Source organism: Mesocricetus auratus, unplaced genomic scaffold (assembly GCF_017639785.1).
Source record: "Mesocricetus auratus isolate SY011 unplaced genomic scaffold, BCM_Maur_2.0 Super-Scaffold_100003, whole genome shotgun sequence".
Classification (NCBI taxonomy): domain Eukaryota; kingdom Metazoa; phylum Chordata; class Mammalia; order Rodentia; family Cricetidae; genus Mesocricetus; species Mesocricetus auratus.
In genome coordinates this window covers 116,544,656-116,564,429 of record NW_024429188.1, presented here as the reverse complement: position 1 = coordinate 116,564,429, position 19,774 = coordinate 116,544,656, and the positions used below count along the sequence as shown (strand labels likewise).

Sequence of the window (19,774 nt, the reverse complement as noted above, 5' to 3'; positions counted from 1 at the left end):
TGATTCAGAGGTTACTAAGGTTACTATGAGAACCACTAAGCATCTCTTCTTCTCTGCACCAAGGGTGGTACTGAATTGTCCAGCTTCTTTCTGATGCCAGCAGATGTGCACCGAAGGGCTGGAGGGTGTGGAGTGAGACCAGGAAAAATTAACGAGGCTAGGGGGAGATGTGAAAGAGCAATGGGGCTCAACAGGTATTAATGCAAAGCACAAGGACCTCAGAGCTTGTCATGGTTCTGGAAAGGGTCTCAGCAAAGTGTCCCTTATCCGTCTGCTGACCCACAGGCGCCTACTCTTGCCCAGCCAGCGGAGGCTTCCCAAGCCACAGCCGCTAGTGCATTTTCCCCAAGCCCAGGGCCTCACGCTGCAGACTCGCCGCCTCCTCACTCCTCCCGCCCCCCGCCCTGGCTGTCTGGCAGCGCCGCAATGCTGGTGGCTGGGGGCCTTGGCGACAAGGCTCCCTCCTCTCCACCCCCTGCCTGCCCGCCCCAGCCTCGCTCCCCGCTGCCGCAGTGATCACGTCGTCGGAGATTTCCATCGGGGCTCAGGGGGCGGGCCCACAGTGCGGAGCGCGGGCTGGGGCGGGGCGAGTGGGAGGAGTGAAAGTTGGAGCCCAACAAAATCCTCCACCTCTCTCTGAGCGGCCAGAACTGCGCTGCGACCTCAATACAGGTGGTCGCGCCAGGCACCGCTGAGATGTTGCCCAAAGTTCTGCTGATGCTCCTCAACATATTCCTGGCCCTCCAGTGGAGGTGAGTCTCCATCCCAGCACCCAAGAGCCCTCTGTGCCCAGTAGGCTTCCGGGACCCCCGGGGTTCCTTGATCCCAGCTACCGCTTTGCCAAGGGGTGTCCTGATGGCCAGGCCAGCTTGGACCCTTGTTCCCTCGACGCGCGCCATCCTCCTGTGTGCCCCCTCGTAGGAGGGTGTCCCGGGCTGACGACGGGGAGCACGGGGAAGGCAGCTGGGACCATCTTCTGTTGGCGTCGTGGACTCCCGTTGGCCCTCAAAGCCCTGGAACAGGCTGCCAGGCAGTCAAGAACACCTGGTTCCCTTTCGGAGTCTGACGTAGGACCAGGGGAAAGGGCTGGCAGAAACCACTAGAGCTAGGGCATACAACTCACGGTTGTTCTGAGGACTTTGGGAAGGTGGCTCTTCGGCTGGGGGACCTGAAGTGCCTCGAAATGTTTGACTGTTTCCTAGTCTGTTCACTCTTGCTCACATTTTTCCCCCAGAGCGCCTGCTGAGCACCAGGCATGATGCCAGGCAACTCTGACTTTACTTGTTTCCTCATCCCGTCGCGTTTTCCTTCCAGTCCCAGGCAGGAGCCTGAACCTTGGTTGTCTTAGGGTTCCCACCCCATCTGCCTTCTTTTTACCTTCTCTCCCCAAGTCACCCTGCTTGATCTTAGGGGCAGACCTGAGTCAGAGATCAGAATGCTTTTCTTTCCCGAGGTCTGTGGTTTGTGGCCTGGATTTCTAGCCCTCTCTCTTTTTCTGTTTCCCTTGAGCAGCCAGGCTCCCTTCCATAATCCTCTGACCCTGGGTATTGGTAAGAAGGGTGTTCCTGGGATATCTGGCCTTTTATGATGGAACATAACTGCTTCGTGTTTTTTTTTTAACTCTTTCGTTCTTCCCTTCTTTCGGAGACTGTTTTGGATGGGTTGTAAACTGTCAGAAGTTCTTAAGTGTCCTGATTTGTCGAGGTTTCTAGAAGTCTCCATGGCACTGAGCTTGTGTCTTTTCATTTGTTTGTTATGAGAATGGGCAATGTGTCTTCTCTCCCCACCCAGGTTATAGCTCCTCAGGGAGGCATATGTGGTTCTTTGTTGGCTCCCTGGTGCCCTAAGGTGAAGCCGGCCTCAGCAGGGGCTTGGTAAATGTTTCTAAATGCATACTAGCAATTTCTTGTTATCCATATCCCTTTAGATGGGATTTTTCTGGAACAAAAGATGGCTGAGGATGAGGGAGGGGGCGTGCAGAAGAAGGGAGGGAGATGAAAGGAAAAACAGCCCATCCAGTGGGGGTGGGGGAAACAGACACTGACGTGCACACACTGTCAGCATGGCAACCTGTGATGTCAAGAAAGGGGAGGTAGCAGTGGGGTGTGTTGGTCAAACTTCGATTTGGTCAGATGTGTGATTTTTGAGCATAGCCCTCTCTCCATACGGTTTATTCATCAATCAATTGAAAAGGCCAGCGTATTTGAGAAAAAAATCCAGGGCCTTCCTCATGCTTCTTTGCTCCCCTCTTCAGCTAGATTTGTAAGGTGCAGAGCTTCAGTCTCATCCAGTATTACCACATCTAGAGGGTTGTGGATGTCTGAAAAGCTTCCTTGGAAAATCCTATTAGGCCAATGTGGTTTTCTAGGCTTTATTCTTTCTAGCCTTGAAAAAGAGTTTGGTGGCTTTTTGGAAATGGGTATGTGTACACAGGAGATTCTTAACCCAAAAGATCTCAAGGTGTGGCTGTTTGTTTACACTGGCAAAATCAAATTGAAGGATCAAAGCAACCTCCACCCCTCACACATCATTTTTCTTGCAGGCCAATGTTGACCCTTATCTCTTCAGAGACCTTGGGGATTAGCCTCCAGATGCCTAGGAGACTTGAAAAGCCTTAGGAGAGAAGATATCATCTAGATATGGCATTTGAAAATGGAAATGCTTTTCCCAGACCCAGTCTTTTCTTACCCCACTATGAGAATTAGCCATTTCAGAAATGAGAAATGGCACCAGCTTAGCACATCTGTATGCCAATTAAACTATTCTAAAATCTCTGAACACTGCAGGAAAAAATGCACTTTGATTTCCAATTGCCAGTCTCCTGGTCTGAGTTCAGGTACCTGCTCACCCTAGGCTCTAATTCTCATTTTAGGGGTGAAGTTTGCCTGGTGGCTTTATAATACCATTTTACAAGTTTAATAGACAAATATGAAAACACAGCAATCATAAATGAATAACAACTCAGTGAATTTACATAAAGTAAGCATGATCAAGTAACCAAAACCTAGATGATAAGGAAACAATTGCCCTCCCCCCCGTAAGTCTCACCAAATGTACAATCTTCCTAAAGGAAACTTCTCTCTTGCCTTTCAACATCAAGTGTTAATTAGTGCTGATATCTTTTTCAAATGATTTTAATTGCATTTCTCAAGGATATATGGTAAACAGAATTTCCATATACCCACCGTAAGCCTTAACATTAATGAAAAAATTAATGGGCACTTATTTTCTCTGTCCCCAACCTACCACCCATTTTAACTTAGGTTTTTTTTTAAGAATAGATCTCAGACATCATACCATTTGTATGTTAATATTGTTGTCATTAAGGGCTTCACCACTAAAAATATCATTATTACACCAAATATTTAATAATGATTTATTCATGCCTTGGTTATTCAGTTAGTGTTAAATTTCTACTATATGTTTTTTTGCAGTTTTGGTTTTAAAAATCAGAACTCAAATGTGTTCTATATATTAGCCAGTGGGGTTATTTTTGAGACAGGGTAGGACTTTATATTGTTGAAATGCCTTTTTACTGTATTAGAACTCATATACAGAAAGTTGTTTAAATAATAAGCATCCAACTGATGAGGTATCACAAAATGACTACAGTGGGGCCCTTTCATCACTGCCTCTCATTTTGTCCTCTGACACTGTGGGGGATTTCCACACATTAGCTGGATTTCTAAAGTGTTGTCATTATTATCATTATTATTTCTATTGCCATAATTGCCACTGGTATCCAAGATGGTCTCCTATTGGTTATCCATTTCTTGGGTGCAGGACACAGTATAAAAGATATCCACAAATCGCTTCTCTATAGCCTGCCTTCTTCCACCTCAGAATCCCAATATGAGAATTAAGAAACCATCCCAGAAATTTTTAGTCCTATTTCCTTGCAAGCATTCCTCAGCAGCCCTAGCCTTTGGCCTGCCCTATCCTCTTATTTGCTGAGGCTCAGGCAGATATGAGGCCAATGTTAGTAACAGCAGCACAGCAGCTGATTGACCAGAGTTACGGAAATGATGCCCACGTACTTGATTTCACATGAAATGGTCTTTGAAAATGTAGTCTAATATTTGTTGATGACTAGTTTAAAGTAAAAACCTATGAAAGAAGGATTGCAATACACAGTCTCCAAAGAGCAATACAATTTAAAAGGAATTATCAAGTTTAATTTGTTAGTGCCTCCTCAGTTACTATCACTACTCACTAATTAAGCTCTCTGTTGTAAATATTTTGCTTTCCTTGTGTCCCAAAAGGCATCAGCCTGATTTTAGAGGGCAGAATTTAATTTTTTGATTGTATATTTTAGGGTTGGCCTTCACATTAAACTGGAGAATAAACCCGCTGCCCAAGATAATGTAGTCTTCGGTCCTCAGCGTAGGCCTGTGCCTCAACCTCTCCTTCAGCCTGAGTCTTCTGCGGATGATGATGCAGTCTTCAGCCCTCAGCCACAGCCTCAGCTCAAATCCCCTGGCCGTGATGATGATGTAGTCTTAAGCTCCCAGCCCCAGCCTCCGCCTCAGCCACAACCTCTGCCTGAGCCCCAGCCTGAGCCCCAGCATCAGCCACAGCCACAGCCTCTGGCTGGGTGCCAGCCTCTGCTCCAGCCCCTGCCTGGTCCCCTGCCTTGGCCCCTGCCTCCTCCCCAGCCTGCACCGGAGCCTCAGCCTGAGCCCCAGCCTGAGCCCCAGCCTCATCCCCAGCCTCAGCCTCATCCAGAACCTCAGCCGCAACCCCTGGCTGGGCGCCAGCCTCTGCCCTATCCTCTGCCTTGGCCTCAGCCCCTGCCAGATCCCCAGCCAGAGCCTGAGCCGGAGCCAGAGCCGGAGCCGGAGCCGGAGCCCCAGCCAGAGCCCCAGCCAGAGCCTGAGCCGGAGCCCCAGCCTCACCCTGAATCTCAGCCTCAAACTGAGCCCCAGACCCCAGTCCAGATCCAGGATGGACGTCAACCACGGCCCAGGCCCCAGCCTGAGCCCCAGCCCCAGCCCCAGCCAGAACCTCATCCAGAGCCTCAGCCCCAGCCAGAACCGGAGCCCCAGCCGGAGCCCCAGCCGGAGCCCCAGCCGGAGCCCCAGCCTGAGCCTGAGCCGCAGCCCGAGCCAGAACCCCTGCCGGAGCCAGCGCCGGAGCCAGAGCCGGAGCCAGCGCCGGAGCCAGAGCCGGAGCCAGCGCCGGAGCCAGAGCCGGAGCCAGCGCCGGAGCCAGAGCCGGAGCCAGCGCCGGAGCCAGAGCCGGAGCCAGCGCCGGAGCCAGAGCCGGAGCCCGAGCAGGAGGCTCAGTCTAGTGGAAAGAAGATTTCAGCAAAACAAACAGAACTCACTGTTGATTGCATGACTGAACTCTCAGGAGAGAACCTGACAAGAGCTTCTCAAATCCTTAGCAACATCCTGAGTAATTATGACCATAAACTGCGCCCTGGCATTGGAGGTGAGTTAACAGAAGAAATCTCTTCCCTTTCTTGAAGGAAAAACATGTCTCATATGTAGTTGTGGGCAGTGAACAGGGGTTACAAATGAAGGTGCCACACATAGACAGGAACAACTGAAGCTGATCCACCAGTTTAAGAAGCAATGGCTCCTCTAGGTCAACAATTCCAGAATAAGATGAATGATCTGAAGGTGTATGCCAAACCCTTACAGTCCATGAGCTGGGGCTTTCCCTAGAAGAACAAAGGAAATGGGATAGACCCTCTTCCCTCCTTTTTGATGACTCCCTCCTTGGTGCCATGCCTCTATGTGACATTCACCCTGTACTACTTCTTGCCTTACAGAGAAGCCCACTGTGGTCACTGTTGAAGTCTTTGTCAAGAGCCTCGGGCCTATTTCCACCCTGGACATGGTAAGTACTGAGCTTTGATGACAGTTTTTCCTCGATTGGGCACTAAGGGGCCTGGCATTTAGTCCTGCTTTCTGCTCTTTGTGTTATTACTACAAGAGGTGGGTTTTTGTTATTTGGGACCTCAGGTGGGGACTCTTAATCATAATTAAGCTAAAAACATGATGGAAAAGGTAAGTACTTTGCTGCTTGAAGTGGACCTTTGGAATTGTGACGCTAATCTTTTTTCCTTTAAAATAAAACAATAAAACAACTGTAGCATTTTGTCTGATTATTTATATGAACTAAAATTTACAGTTACCATTTCTTGCTGTACACCTGTCCCTGAAATTTTGTCTTAATTCTTTTGTCTCCTTTCCTTTCCACTGTTATTAATATGATCCTCAGTTTACCTTCGTCATCTTCTACCTGAATTATGCAAATGTTTCCTTGTCCAGCCCTACTGAAAAAGCTTCCTCAGTGAAGTAACTCTTAAACTTATAGTTGAACCTCACAATCTAGCAAGCATGCCCTCTCCTACGACTTTGGGTTTTTTAACCCCATTAAAGTCTGAAAAATATGACCAAACTATAATATGCAAATTCCTTGTATCTTGTACCTCAGAGGTGGGCCTTTGTTCAAGTTCACTCATTTGGGTTTTAGCTCAGATCTTGCTCATGACAACTTCTCTTACTCACATAGCAATTAACTGATCCCTTTATACACCATACCCCTGTCTGGGTATTCACATTTTTCTGGCTTACAAGTAGCTATCTTCCTTAACTTATTTCAAGATAAATTGTTTTATGTTGGTCTTGCTATCTCTGTTATGAAATACTTGATGCTAAGAACATAGTATATGGTAGCTGGCAAATGGATTACAAAAGATGCTTTGCAAAATTCAGATGTGAAATATCTGATAAAGAAAGGTTATGGTAGCCAGCTCCATATTAGCCATTGATTTGTTTTGTCCAAATGTAGAGCCAGTTTTAACATACTTACACCTAATCAGTTTTTTTGTTTTTTTATTATTTTAATTTTAAATAGCTTGTTTTACATGTCAATCCCAGTTCCCTCTCCCTCCCCTCCTCTCACACCCCCCCCACAATCAGTTTTTAACATACTTACACTGTATAATCTGGGTGTTCAGTGTTCAGAGGCTTGATGTTGAGATGGGAGTGCCTGATAGACTCAGAGGTAAGTAACATTAATGGAAATCAAGCTGTTTACATATAGTAAGTGAAAAAGTGGATCAGAATGGTTTCTTCCTCTTTATTATGCCATTCTAAATTCTAGCAAGCTGGCATATTTCTTCACTAGTAAGCTTCCCACCTTCACCTAGTTAGTGTTGGCTAAATTTCATAGGCTAATGTGTAGGAGAGACCACACACATTGATAAACACAGAAAATGATCCTAAGTTGCTCAGTTCTATATTTAGAATGAGTGCCCTATAAAGTCAAAAATCAGTGGAAAACTTATCAGTTGTGTAGGTTATAATTTGGGGGAACTGGTTTCTATCCTCTGCCCCACTTATGCACCATCTCTCGTTCCTCATCTATCAACCCCTCTAGTACTAGTCTCACCTGAGCATCTATGTATGCAATCTAGTCACCTAGAAGTCACTCAACTTGATATCATACACAGAGCTTCTTCTGCATGAGACCAACAGTCTGGTTTATTTAACTGATAATTTTTTAACCTTCCAAAGCATTATATGATACATAATCTCCCCTGAAGTTTCAGCTTCTGCATAGTTACATGTAATTCAATAAAATAAAGGGGGTCCCTGTTCTTGTTCAACCTGCTTTCCTCTAATTCATTTGCTGAGGAGAACATAGCCACAGATCATGCCAATGCTCCAGCATGGATTATCTCTGTTGTTCTTTGTGACAGCAGAGTATTCTTTTCAGACCTCAACATTCGAAGCATTGATTCAACATTGAAACATTGATTGTCTCAACAAGGTTTGTTGATCAAAGGAGTAGCAACCAAGTCAGTGGAGTTGGTTAAGTGTATATTTGACACTAGTCACTTGGGCAGGTAGAATAGTAGAGAGAAACTTAAAACATTGTAATAAAATATTTCTACTCTCCTCCTTGCTTAACTCTGAAAACATCCAGTCTGACCTTAAAAACAGTGACTATTCTGGGGAAAACTGCCTGGTCACAGCATCCCCAGTTGCTAATGCTGGCTCTTACTATGGTAATTATTGCAGGTGATTCTAACTAAGGCAGTTCTGAAACACAGCATTTCTATTTCATCTAAACTAAAAGAGATCAATCTCTAGCTCCCTATCAAACTGGGAGAAAATTTAATTGCAAACCATTAGTTATATGTTGATGTATGAAGAATTTATAATCGGTATCTTCTTAAAAGGCAGTGACTGAAATGCCTCTTTTTAATATTTTATAGTAGACCTTCAGTACGGTTGAAGGAGATGAAGGTTTCCCACCGACCACTATACAGTTCATATGCTAGAATGCAGATGAGACTTTGCCAGCTAATTGGAAGGTGCAAATTCTTTGAAGGCTCTTTGTGAGGGTAGATGGAGTAGGACAGGACAGGACATGACAGTACAGGGCTGGACAGGATCAGGAGTTCTGCCATTATCTGCCTAACTTTCTGGTTTATTGTGGTAAACACTTTACCACGCACTTACTTTTCTGGTTACCAGCAGTCTGGCAGCTGTTTCCAACACTTACTGTCCCAGTGCAGTAAAGACCAGCAGGGATTTTGTTCCCTCTTCTCTGAGGGTGCTGATACCCTTTAACTTCTTGGTCACAGTGTCTCACTGGTGATAGACAAATACTCTACCACTGAGGTATATCATTGACCTCTTTTTGTAAATTTTTTTTCACTTTTGAGGCAGGGTCTTAATCATTTGCCCAGACTGGCCTTGATTCAGTCTAGCCCAGACATGACTTGAACTTTGCATCCTCCTGCCTCAGCCTCCCAAGTATCTAACATTAGAGACCTGTGCCATCGTGCCCATCTGATCCTTGTTCTTTGGTGCAGGATTATTCAGGCCTAGGGAATTTGGACCTTGATACCCGAAGGGAATTTTTTTGGTGCAAGTGAAGGCAATGACAGGGTAAAGTTATGGTAATGATGCTCTGAGTGACAGAGCTAGTGTGCCATCACTTGCTATGTGACTTTGGACATATTATCTCTCTGAGTCTCAGTTTACCTACATCTAAAATAAATTAGGCAAGAATCCTTTAATTGTGCTGTGACAGAGCTCTGGTGTTTGCTTCAAACTGATTGCAATTGCATTGCCATCTGACATTGCCCTTTAAGCCTCAGCCATGTGAACTTCCTGATTCCTGTGCTTCTTATTAAACGTATTCCTTGGTGTTTAACAGACAGTTTATGGGATCCATAATATCTAGAGACCACATAATCATGGAACTATCTGTTCATGTGCACATACTCTTCAGAGATTATATGGGCACTTATTTGAAAGGGAAAATAAAACAAAGCACAAACATAATTCTCCTTGTTAAAAATACAATAGATAGACAGTTTTTTCTTGTGAATCAAATCATTTTATTTGAAAATATAATTCTGGGGAAAGAATGGTTGGGTTTGATTAATAGCTGTGTGCCATGAATAAAAGCTGAAAGGGAACCTTTCCTGTATACAATAAGTTTTGTGTTGTGTGTGATTATACATTTTGAGCTGAACAAGTGTTGTCATAGTAAGACTAGCACTACGGTCCTGTGTAGTGAGGGATCCACCCAGCCACACAAGTCCCGTGTATCTTAATTTGTGCATCTGCAGTCTTGTATAACTGCAATGATGTACTGATTTCAGCTGTATAATGATCCATCATAGCCCAGGGATTTATTAATGAATGAAATGTGCTATCTATTTGAGAATATTACTCTCTTTTCAGCACATGTAACAATGGAAAATTCCTGCACCCGAGCATATGTTGCTTTATTCTTTGTAGTCCTGGGTGGATGCAAACCTAAGGGTCTGTGAATGGCATGAGGTCTTTCCCTACTGGCAAAGAGGAAAGGTGATAATGTTGACTACAAAAGGAAGCTGAGCCGGGCGTTTGTGGCACATGCCTTTAATCTCAGCACTCAGGAGGCAGAGGCAGGCAGATCTCTATGAGTTTGAGGCCAGCCTGGTCTACAGAGCGAGTTCCAGGACAACCTCCAAAACAATACAGAGAAACCCTGTCTTGAAAAAAAAGGAAGATGAACTGTTTGAGGGAACTTCCCACAAAGATGAAGCAGAATACTTACAAATTTGAGATTATCCCAGGCTTTGTAATAAGATCCCATATCAAACAACAAAACCCAAATGATAAAACATCACTTCTGGAGCTTAATTCTCCAGAAAAGGATTTAGACTTGTTTTGTATTCATCTACAAGGCACAAAGGAGTTTTGTATGAGAATGTAGAAAGTAGAGAACTCATTTGTGGTTCTGAGCTGTGGAAGAATGGTATTAATCACTACACAGAGGGGGAATTAGCTCTCTTAGTTGTGGCAATTGAGCAGTATGTGACTGACTTTTTGCCCGTGTTAATGTCTGAGTCCCTTTCAATCTTAACACTGAAAGAACTGGGTAAAAACAAAAGGAACTCCATTCCTCTTCAACTTCTTGGGCCAGTGTTTCATGTATTCTACTATGCTGTCTTCAGGGTTCCATGTTAAGTAGTGACAGATACCACATTTGCGTGCGACTATCCCTTGTCTACTTAGTCCCAAGTATATGGTTTTCTGTCCCTTCCCACCAGGAATATTCCATTGACATCATCTTCTACCAGACCTGGTATGATGAGCGTCTTCGTTACAATGACACCTTTGAGACCCTTGTTCTACATGGCAACATGGTGAGCCAGTTGTGGATCCCGGATACCTTTTTTAGGAATTCTAAGAGGACTCATGAATATGATATCACCATACCCAACCAGATGGCTATCATCCACAAGGATGGAAAGGTGTTGTACTCAGTTAGGTATGTCAAGCATTTAGTGTTTCATCTCCTAGGACTTTTCACTCTTAAAGAAAATTTTAGCTAATGACACCTATGTAGATATATCATCCTGAATACTATTTCTAAAATCTGTGCAGCTTTTCTAGACTGGTTATTCAACCTCTTCCTAAGCAGATATAGATACTGAGACCTTAAACTAAAAGATACTATTTAAAGACACATTCCAAGTTTGTGGCAAATTTGGGAGCTGTTATTTGCCCTACAGTCTACAAGGTACTGGCGTAACTGCATTGCCTGGACAATTCCATCCCATGTGGGCACTGTATATAAAGACACGTCCACGGCAGTGAAATTGTCCAGGCAGAGTAGAAATACATCAGTTGGAAAGGTATACAAGACTAGGCTACATATGTTGAATGCCTGTAAGGAGATTCTTGTGTCAGAAGTGTGGGGCATGAAGATGGTGAAGAGTAGAATAGTGCAGGCCTGAGTTGAGTAAGAAAGAAAAATCAATCTAGGTGGTTCCATGTACTTCTCTGATGATGGAGCTCAGTACCCAGATATCAGAAGCTCTTCTTCCTCTCCTTGTATCACTTCTTTGAGCTTTTTGTCTTAAGTTCTACTGATGCCATTCATTGGAGATAATCCCCTGGCCTATATTGAGTGAATACCTAAGTCCTCAGAGTCAGCCTAATGAGGCTCCTTTCTCCCTTCCAGGATGACCATTGATGCGAGATGTTCACTCTACATGCTCAAATTTCCAATGGATTCTCACTCTTGTCCCCTGTCTTTCTCTAGCTGTGAGTACCTTCTTAGGTTTCTGGGGATCCAGAGATATGCTGGGCCCTCTTTTCCTCATCTTTACCTTTTACATTTTCTGCTTCTGCTTTTTTTCCACTGTAATTGTGTCAAAGTTGCTACAAGCCTCCATTTTCCATCCTCACCTCCTTTGCTGCCAACAATGCTGTGTTTGCATTACCTTGGCTTTATGTTGGAGTCTTCCTTCACACTTGCTCTACCTTAAGCTAGTCACCTGCTTCTGAAGTACACCTAAAGCATGTCTGCTCCTCTCCATCTCTGCTTTGATGCAGGGCTTTATCATCTTCTGCTTGAACTTCTGCAACATCTTCACTTTGAAACAGAATGTGTTCTAAGCTAAATTCATTGTCTCTTCACAACTTCTGCCTCCAAAGAGAATGTGTTGCTTCTGTGTTGCCATTGGCCTCATTGAAAGGTGCCATCACACACCCAGTTGTCCAAGCCAAGAACTCTGACATTTCCCTCTCAATAGCCTCCTACATCTATTCAGTCCACACATGCCGTTGGTGCTACCTCCAAATCTGTATGGATCCTACCTATTTTTCTACATTCTGAACTTTCATTCCTGCCTTCATTCATTTTACTGTGTTTAGACTACTGCACTGGCATCCCATAAGTGGCACATTGCCAATAGGCTACACTTTCCTTAGAACCAGAGTGGCCTAGCTCAAGCACCATGTAAACCAGGTCACTTCCTCATTTAAAATCTTTTCTTAGCTGTCATGGATAATTCTAAATTCCTTAAAATGAACCTTAGAGCCCTTCATGACCTGACCCCTGCTGCTTCCTGCTGCGCAACCCATCTATGAAGTAGTCACCCTAAGTTTTTGCTGTTTCCATGTTCACCTTTCTGTGCTTCCCTTTCACATTCTTTAGTTTAATTTATATGGGAACATTTACTTTCAAAATTTAAAGTGAATGCTCCCTACTCTATGAAGTCTTTTCTGAATGTGTTCCCAAGTGATCTTTCCCAACTTTGACCATTGTTCCATGGGCAGAGATTTTTCAGAGCAACTCCAAAAATCACAGCTCTATGGCCTTACTCAGTGAAATGTGAATGCTGGAGGGTTATTCATGACTTACTCATCTTTGCATTCAAATCCCAGGGCAAATGTGCTTATTGAATGGACTTCAACAACCACGACAGAGGCAAGGTCCCCAAACTGGTGAATCCAGAGTCAAAACTCCAAAACATGGCCCAAGCTAACACCATGTGTGTGGGGCACTCAGCTGGGTTTCCCAGTCTCATTAACTCTTCTTTTCCACGTTGATTTCCAGTTTCCTATGATGAACATGAAATGATCTACAAGTGGGAGAATTTCAAGCTACAAATCAATGAGAAGAACACTTGGAAGCTATTCAAGTTTGATTTTACAGGAGTGAACAACAAAACTGAAATCATCTCAACCTTAGTTGGTATGTGTGCAGTGGGAGACTGGGTTGGGCAGAGTCTGGGGGAGTAGTACCAGTAACTGGAAGTGTCTGTACAAATGCTGCAAGAACACATGGAAACACTGTGTAGGACATTGCTTCTCTCTTATACATGCTAAGCACTTACAACTGTTTGCAGAGGAAACTGAGACTTTATAATTATGTCTCAGTCTCATCTGCAAAGAAGTGATTTTTCCAAGCCCCTTGAAAGATGAGGTAAGTAGATACATTTTTGTAACTTTTTGGAATGTTCATCTACCTTTGTTTTTTAGATCATTTGGGTTCAAGGTCTTTTTTATGTCACTTAGACAACATTGGAGAGGAGGTACTTGTGTGATTTCTCCTCACCCAGAACCAATCCAAGCTGGTTGAATGGGAAACAAGATCCACCCTAGCAGGAGGGGGAAGGGAAATCTAGTATAGTAATGGTGCCTAGTGAGGGTTGGGGGAGTCTGCAGGTAGTTACTCAGCTGCAATGGCTGCTGCAGCAACATTATCTTAAAGAAGCAACTGTGAAAAGCAAGATTGCCATCGAAGGCATCATAGTGAAATAAACATAGGCATGGTGATATTTTTACTTTTTAATCTTATTCCTAAAAAGGTGAAAGGGGCAGATTCTGGGTCTCTTAACTTGTAGCTCCCAAATAGATGTGAGCATCTTTGCTTGTATTCCTAGGTTATCTGAACGAGGAGCCAAGAAATCTTCCCAGGGTAGCTCTGAGAGCAACCCTGAACCCTCTTCACATGTACTGACAAGAATGTGGATGGAGCAGGTTACCCAGCCAGCCTTTTGTCATGGGAAGCATTTGCTTTGCTTCTGTGTGATGACAGAAAATCTGCTTTTGCTACTGTTGGCCCCTGGGTGAGGGAAGCTTATGCTCACCTGACTAAAGCTTTGCTCACACAGTAGTAGACAGGGGATGGATGCTGCTTTACAAATGCATTTCTTTTTTCCTGGGGGCCTCTGAGAAAGCCACCTTGCTTCCTTTGGCTTTGGGATCCTTGCCTTTGTACTAGTTAACTGCCTCTTAGCTTCATGCACCTCAGTTTCTCCAGATAGGTGGAGAGCCATCATCAAAATTGGCAGAGGAGACAAGGCCCAGGGGCTTTCAAGTCACTAGTGGTTCCGTTTAGTAGATGATTTGCATATTGTTTCAAAATGGTGCCCTAGTGACTACAAAGCCCCAGAGCTGGCATCATCGGTGAAGCAATGGCAGTAGGTAAGCAACAGCTCTCCCTGTGGAGAAAGGAAAAAGTCTTTTTTCTCTTCTGCCAGAGACTACTTGTTCTTAAGTCATGGTTTCTCCACTGCCAGAGTTATCTTTGAAATAGGTCCAAACTCTCCCAGTTCTACCCCGGGGCAGTTCTTTCCAGCTAGAGCACAATGTACTCGTTTTTCAGGGTTTAGAATGCAGCAGTGCCCTGAAACTTGGGCGGCCTTGGACCTTAGAGCAGTCTCTGCTTCAGGAGCTTCTCAGAAAGTACAGTCCTGCCTGTAGTAAGTTAACTATCCTTTACTGATGGTTGTTGTGCCTCCAAGGAAATCTTGCCATGATCAGGAGTTCACCATCTTGTAAGGAGACTTCTTCCTTCTCTAGACAGTTCTTCCCATCAGAAAATTCTTCTTGTTCATCTGTAGCGAGAGTCTCTGGAATATTTACCCATCAACCTAGTTCTTTCCCCTATAATTACCCAATTTACATGAACTAAAGTCATTCTTTCAAGAGGTCAAATTTAAAGACCTAGTGTTACTGTCAGAGCATTGGTTTGTATTCTATTGGGACTATGATCCCAAGTTCCCTTTCTTCCCTTTCTCTTCAATGTCTTCATTTCATGAGTCCTCTAGACAGTCTTTTAATTGTGTCTTTTTGGCAGTGCTACTACCAACCATGATCTGGACAAAGCAGGTAAGAGCAAAAATTATATTTAATACATTTTGTTTTGTCTTGGCTTCCAACCCTAAACATCTTTCTTCCATTGGTATTGTTCATTCACTCATCAGAAAGAAGAAAACTCATGTTAGGATCACTTTCTTGGCAAATTTCTAGCTTTTAATAAATGAGGAAGTTTCTTCTTTAGTCAGAATAAATAAAATTTAAAGTATGAGAAATCCAACATCATAATAAATCTTGTGACAATGTGTATACAGCCAATTATGGGAGTTTTAAGTCACAGTCAAGACTCCAGGGCAGAAAAACTAATAATTTGATCATCCTTGCTAGTAGCATAGGGTGGTCCCTGGTGCAGTAATGGAGAAATTCTAGCATTAAAAGTACTACTATTTAGGAAACAAGTTTCTTACTGATCCTAGACCACTTTTTGCCTTTTCTCTGAAGAATTTAAGAAACTTTGTTCATCCAAGTTCAGTGCTTTTAATGCCTGGAGAAAAGACTCTCTTTTGTCCTGTTCAGATTTGCCAAGCAGCTGGTCTGTTTCCTGTAGAGTCTACAGTATAGACAATTAGTATTTGAGTCTGCTTTCCAAGGATATGTCCCAGGGGTAGAAAACATCACTGAATATATTTGGCTTCCATGTTGTTCCAGACTTGGTTGGTTAGGGGCTAAGCTGAAGGTTTTACATTAGCCCTTCCTGGAAGGGACTTGAATGTTCACTTAATTGAAAGTCATGGATATCTACAGCATTATTCAGGTGGGAATTCAGGGCTTTGCTTCACAGAAAAGCCATAGTCGAAGCAATTTAATGTCCAGTATCACGTGGAGAATAAAAATGATGCTTTGGGCAAACTAAGTATGAAGTCATAATACCATGAAGAATGTTAGGAACAGCATGTTTAACAGAGAATGCCAGCTGGAAATACAGGTTAGATCAGTTTCTGAAAGATCCATTGCTATCTAGAGAATGAACAAAAGAAGATCATCGTGCTCAAGTGAATGTGAAAGCCTAAGCTACCTTGGGCCTGGGTAGTCTACAGACCTAACATTTAGGGATTGACTGGCATTTTAATTTTCAACTAATTCTTCTATTTTTCTAGAACATTGAATTTACGTTAGCAGTAATATATTAAGAACAGGGAGTCCAGGATTTATTTACAGAATAAATATGTAGACTATGTATACTTGGAAGCAGCTTAAATTAGTTTTGGGTAAGGTGTGCATGTTGTGTGTATTCCTGCATTTCTTTTAGTCAGATCAAGTTAGGCCTTAACATCAGAATACAGAGTGTAAATGATATTGTGTAGCTCATATATAGCAGAACATGTCATATTCACCTAACCCAAGAGGGCATTCAGTAAGAGCTTGTGTTATAGATGTAATGCTGTGATATCACCAACTGTACATGACATTTCTCTGGCCAAGCAGGTCTCAGATAACTATAAGCTGTGAGGGCTTGATCTCAAGAAGGTTACTTTTTAAACTTTTCTCCCACTGCCACTACTCTGGAAAAATAGATTTGGGACAATTGAATCAATTAAATGAGAGAGTATTTGTTAATACTCTTGTACTGGCTTATCTCTCAACTGTCTAGGGGCCTTAGACTAAGTCTTTGCCTTCTACTGGGCTGCATTGAAATAGTGTGGCTTTATTCTAGAAATCTGGTTGGGTGTCCCATGAGCTGGGCAGTAGAATCCATGATATACATGTGGAGTTAGACATCAAGCCAGTACTGCAATGCAGTGGTATGTTTTATGTTTTTCAGGTGACTTCATGGTCATGACCTTCTTTTTCAACGTAAGCAGGCGGTTTGGCTTCCTTGTCTTTCAAAACTATGTCCCTTCTTCTGTGACCACAATGCTCTCCTGGGTCTCCTTCTGGATCAAGACAGAGGCTGCTGCAGCCAGGGCCTCTGTGGGTAAGAAAGTATGGTGTTCTTAAGTGTGAGTATATGTCAGGTAGTTATCTTGACCAGGGGAAATATTTGCCTTCTGCTGCTATCCTGTAAGCAGCGTAATGCATGGGTCAGGAGCTTAGCCCACCTTCACTCGTTACTCGTATAGGGGTCAGTTCTGTACTCACTATTGCCACGCTGGGCACCCTTTCCCGTAAGAAATTCCCTCGTGTCTCCTATCTCACAGCTTTGGACTTCTATATTGCCATTTGTTTCGTCTTGTGCTTCTGTGCTCTACTAGAGTTTGCTGTGCTCAACTTCCTGACCTACAATGAAACGAAACGACAGGCTTCTCCAAAGCTGTACCATGTAAGAACCGGCTGTTGGTATGGGAGGCAAAGCTTTAGAATGAGGGTACTAGGGTTATGACACATGGTTGGCTTACTTCCCAAGTGTTGAGAAGTTCACTGGGGTCATGGAGGAAATAAATATCCTGGTGTGGTGGTGGAAATCCCAGAAAGTGCAGAACTGGTGTGTCAAGTGTAGTTTTTAGGAAATTGTAGAAAGCGTTTACTTTTGAGTCATAATCCTTGAGTGTTTCCTTCTTTATTCTCTATTTCAGCTTCCCATCATTAGCCATGCTAATACGCGTACTCGTGCTCGTGCCCGCACCCGTGCTCGTGCCCGTGCCCGTGCCCTCCAGCAGCAGGAAGTGTTTGTGTGTGAGATCCTTGCCTATGAAGGGAATGCTGAAGAGGAGTATCAGTATTGCCCAGCCCAGCAGTATTCAAGCTCAAGAAGGCTCCAGTGTCCCCGGAGGCGATGTGGCAGAAGCTATGTGTGCTTCAAGGTTCTCAGGAAGTATTTCTGCATGGCTCCTGGTTGTGAGGGCAGCACCTGGCAGCGGGGTCGCCTCTGCATCCATGTTTACCGCCTGGATAACTACTCGTGGGTGCTTTTTCCCATTACATTCTTCTTCTTCAATGTGCTCTATTGGCTCATTTGCCTTAACCTGTAGGCTCCAGCTGGTAGTTCATGAAGCAGCCTCCTCAGTTCCCCAGGAGGTGCCAAGCCCCTTTGCTAAGGGAGTTGGGATATAACAGCAAAAGCAGCAGGAGTGCCCAGAGAGAGTTTATCCGTCCCTGGTTCCCAGTATGAGCCTGTGGAGAGTTTGTCTCTGATGGTCTTCTTCCTATTAGCCCCCCCCACACACCACAATCGTTATAGGAGGTGAGGAGCCAGCAAGTGGGTCAATTTTAGAAAGTAACCTCTCTCTGCTGCTGTGCCATCTCCTTCTCCCCACCCGCTTCCATCTGCACTACCAGTTCAGTTCCCTTCATCCAATGGGTATCTATTCTTGTGTGCAATATTTGTAATGCCCCCTGCTTTGTATGCCTCCTTCTTCCTTCTCCTTGATCCTTGTGATTTGTTGTGTAACTTCCCCAGTGACTTTCCCAGCCCTGATCCAGGTGCTAGGCTTTGGTGACTCCCTCGGGCCAAGAAACTGAGAACACCCTGTTCTGCAGCGGCCATTAGATGCCACTGACTGGTGCTCACCTCAGGCACAGTCGAAATGTTTGACTGCTTTCTTGGCCTCTGGACCCATAAGCCAGTCCACTGCCATCCCTGGGGCACTCACACAATCACATTCAATTGAAATCCCTTAAATTTATATAGAATTTTCCCTTTTGGCAAAGCACGTTTGACAAATAATTTCTATTTGGAGCCCTGTGACATCTTTAGGCACAGTTTGTTCTCCATTATGCAGATGGCAACATTGAGGTATAGATTCCTATGTGACTGTGGGTTTTGCTGGAAGCCAATCTGGAGTTTCCTTGTCACCTGCTAAAGCACATGTCAGGGCTAGGCAGCTCTGATCTCCATGACTTAATTCTGCATCCCAGTGGCAGCACCTAGAGTAGTAACCCCTCCCCAAGCATGGACCTGTCTTTATCTAGGGCCTGGGGTGCTCAGACTGCTTTGCAGGTTGAACTCCTGTCTCTAGTAACCCACAAAAACAAATTTGTACATGCCCCAATGCTTGTATATGCTGAACAGAATCTCTGTCTGTACTTTATGGGGATGGGAGGGATTGGGAAATCCATCTGCTTTTAGTTACCATCATCTGTAAAGGGGAAATATATGAATAAAAATATCAGCAAAGCATTTGAAATGTGGCTGTTTTTTCCTTGCATCCAAGCTTATTTTTAATTAAATTTATTGTTCAATATTAGAGAACCAAATAATAGATAATCTCATATACATATCTAATGCAATATGATCAACATCACTCCCTGTGCACTCTCTTATCTCCCTTCTGCTCCTTCCAAGGCCACTTTTCCCTCCCATTTTCATATGTATTTTCTGGTTGGTTGCTTGGTTTTGCGACCCCTTGAGTAGCAAGGGCTGCCTGACATGAACATGTTTTTTGGAGTAGGAGACGCACCAGTAATTACACAGCTGAAAAGCATGAATCTCTGATTCCTTATCATCATCATTCAACAGCCAATAGTTGCCTGTGGTGGGGCAGGATCCCAGGAGCCCTTCACTTATTCATGAAGAATGTTGACAGGCCCAGGTTTGTGCAGGTCCAGTATATGTGTCCTCAGTTGTTGGGAGTTCATGAGTGCAAAGGTCTTGCCACAGGCAGAAAACAGCATTTCACAAAAATGACCCATCATTTTGCTCTTACAACCTTCTCAGGTTTTAAATCTTAACACCAATTGCCTAAACCATTGTTCCCATTTCCTATCAACCTACCATACATGTACCAAGTACCCTTCTCTCATTCGTGATGATAATAGTGACAAAGGCACCAACCAGTGTGCATGGCTGCCTTCATACATTCTTTGACCTGCCTTCATCCCTTCTATGTTCCTTTTGCAGTGCTTTTCTCTCTTGTTCCTACCTTATTAGAGCTAGAAAGTTCCAAGATGCCACCAGGTCCAGTCCATTTCCCTGATGTAGA

General features: G+C 44.0%; 1 protein-coding gene across 3 annotated transcripts; it reads left to right on the top strand.

Annotated features, from left to right (window-relative positions):
- Window positions 1–631: 631 nt before the first annotated feature.
- On the top strand, window positions 632–18,972 carry Gabre (gamma-aminobutyric acid type A receptor subunit epsilon). 3 transcript variants are annotated; one of them, XM_040744729.1, is made up of 9 exons: window positions 632–752; window positions 4,316–5,433; window positions 5,777–5,844; window positions 10,571–10,791; window positions 11,488–11,570; window positions 12,868–13,005; window positions 16,678–16,830; window positions 17,108–17,175; window positions 17,429–18,972. In XM_040744729.1, exons 1-9 carry the CDS (start codon window positions 697–699, stop codon window positions 17,822–17,824), a joined length of 2,301 nt encoding a protein of 766 aa, XP_040600663.1. In that variant the 5' UTR covers window positions 632–696; the 3' UTR covers window positions 17,825–18,972. The 3 variants fall into 3 exon arrangements, with proteins under 3 accessions (XP_040600663.1, XP_040600662.1, XP_005086315.2); XM_040744728.1 differs by having other exon boundaries at window positions 17,054–17,175; XM_005086258.4 differs by having other exon boundaries at window positions 16,976–17,175.
- Window positions 18,973–19,774: the final 802 nt, after the last annotated feature.

Excerpts from the sequence above, each read along its gene's own strand:
- Gabre (XM_005086258.4), top strand. The coding sequence starts at position 697 with ATGTTGCCCAAAGTTCTGCTGATGCTCCTCAACATATTCCTGGCCCTC. Across the intron at positions 10,792-11,487 it reads AAGGTGTTGTACTCAGTTAG|GATGACCATTGATGCGAGAT; the intron begins GTATGTCAAGCA and ends TCTCCCTTCCAG. Across the intron at positions 13,006-16,677 it reads AATCATCTCAACCTTAGTTG|GTGACTTCATGGTCATGACC; the intron begins GTATGTGTGCAG and ends TATGTTTTTCAG.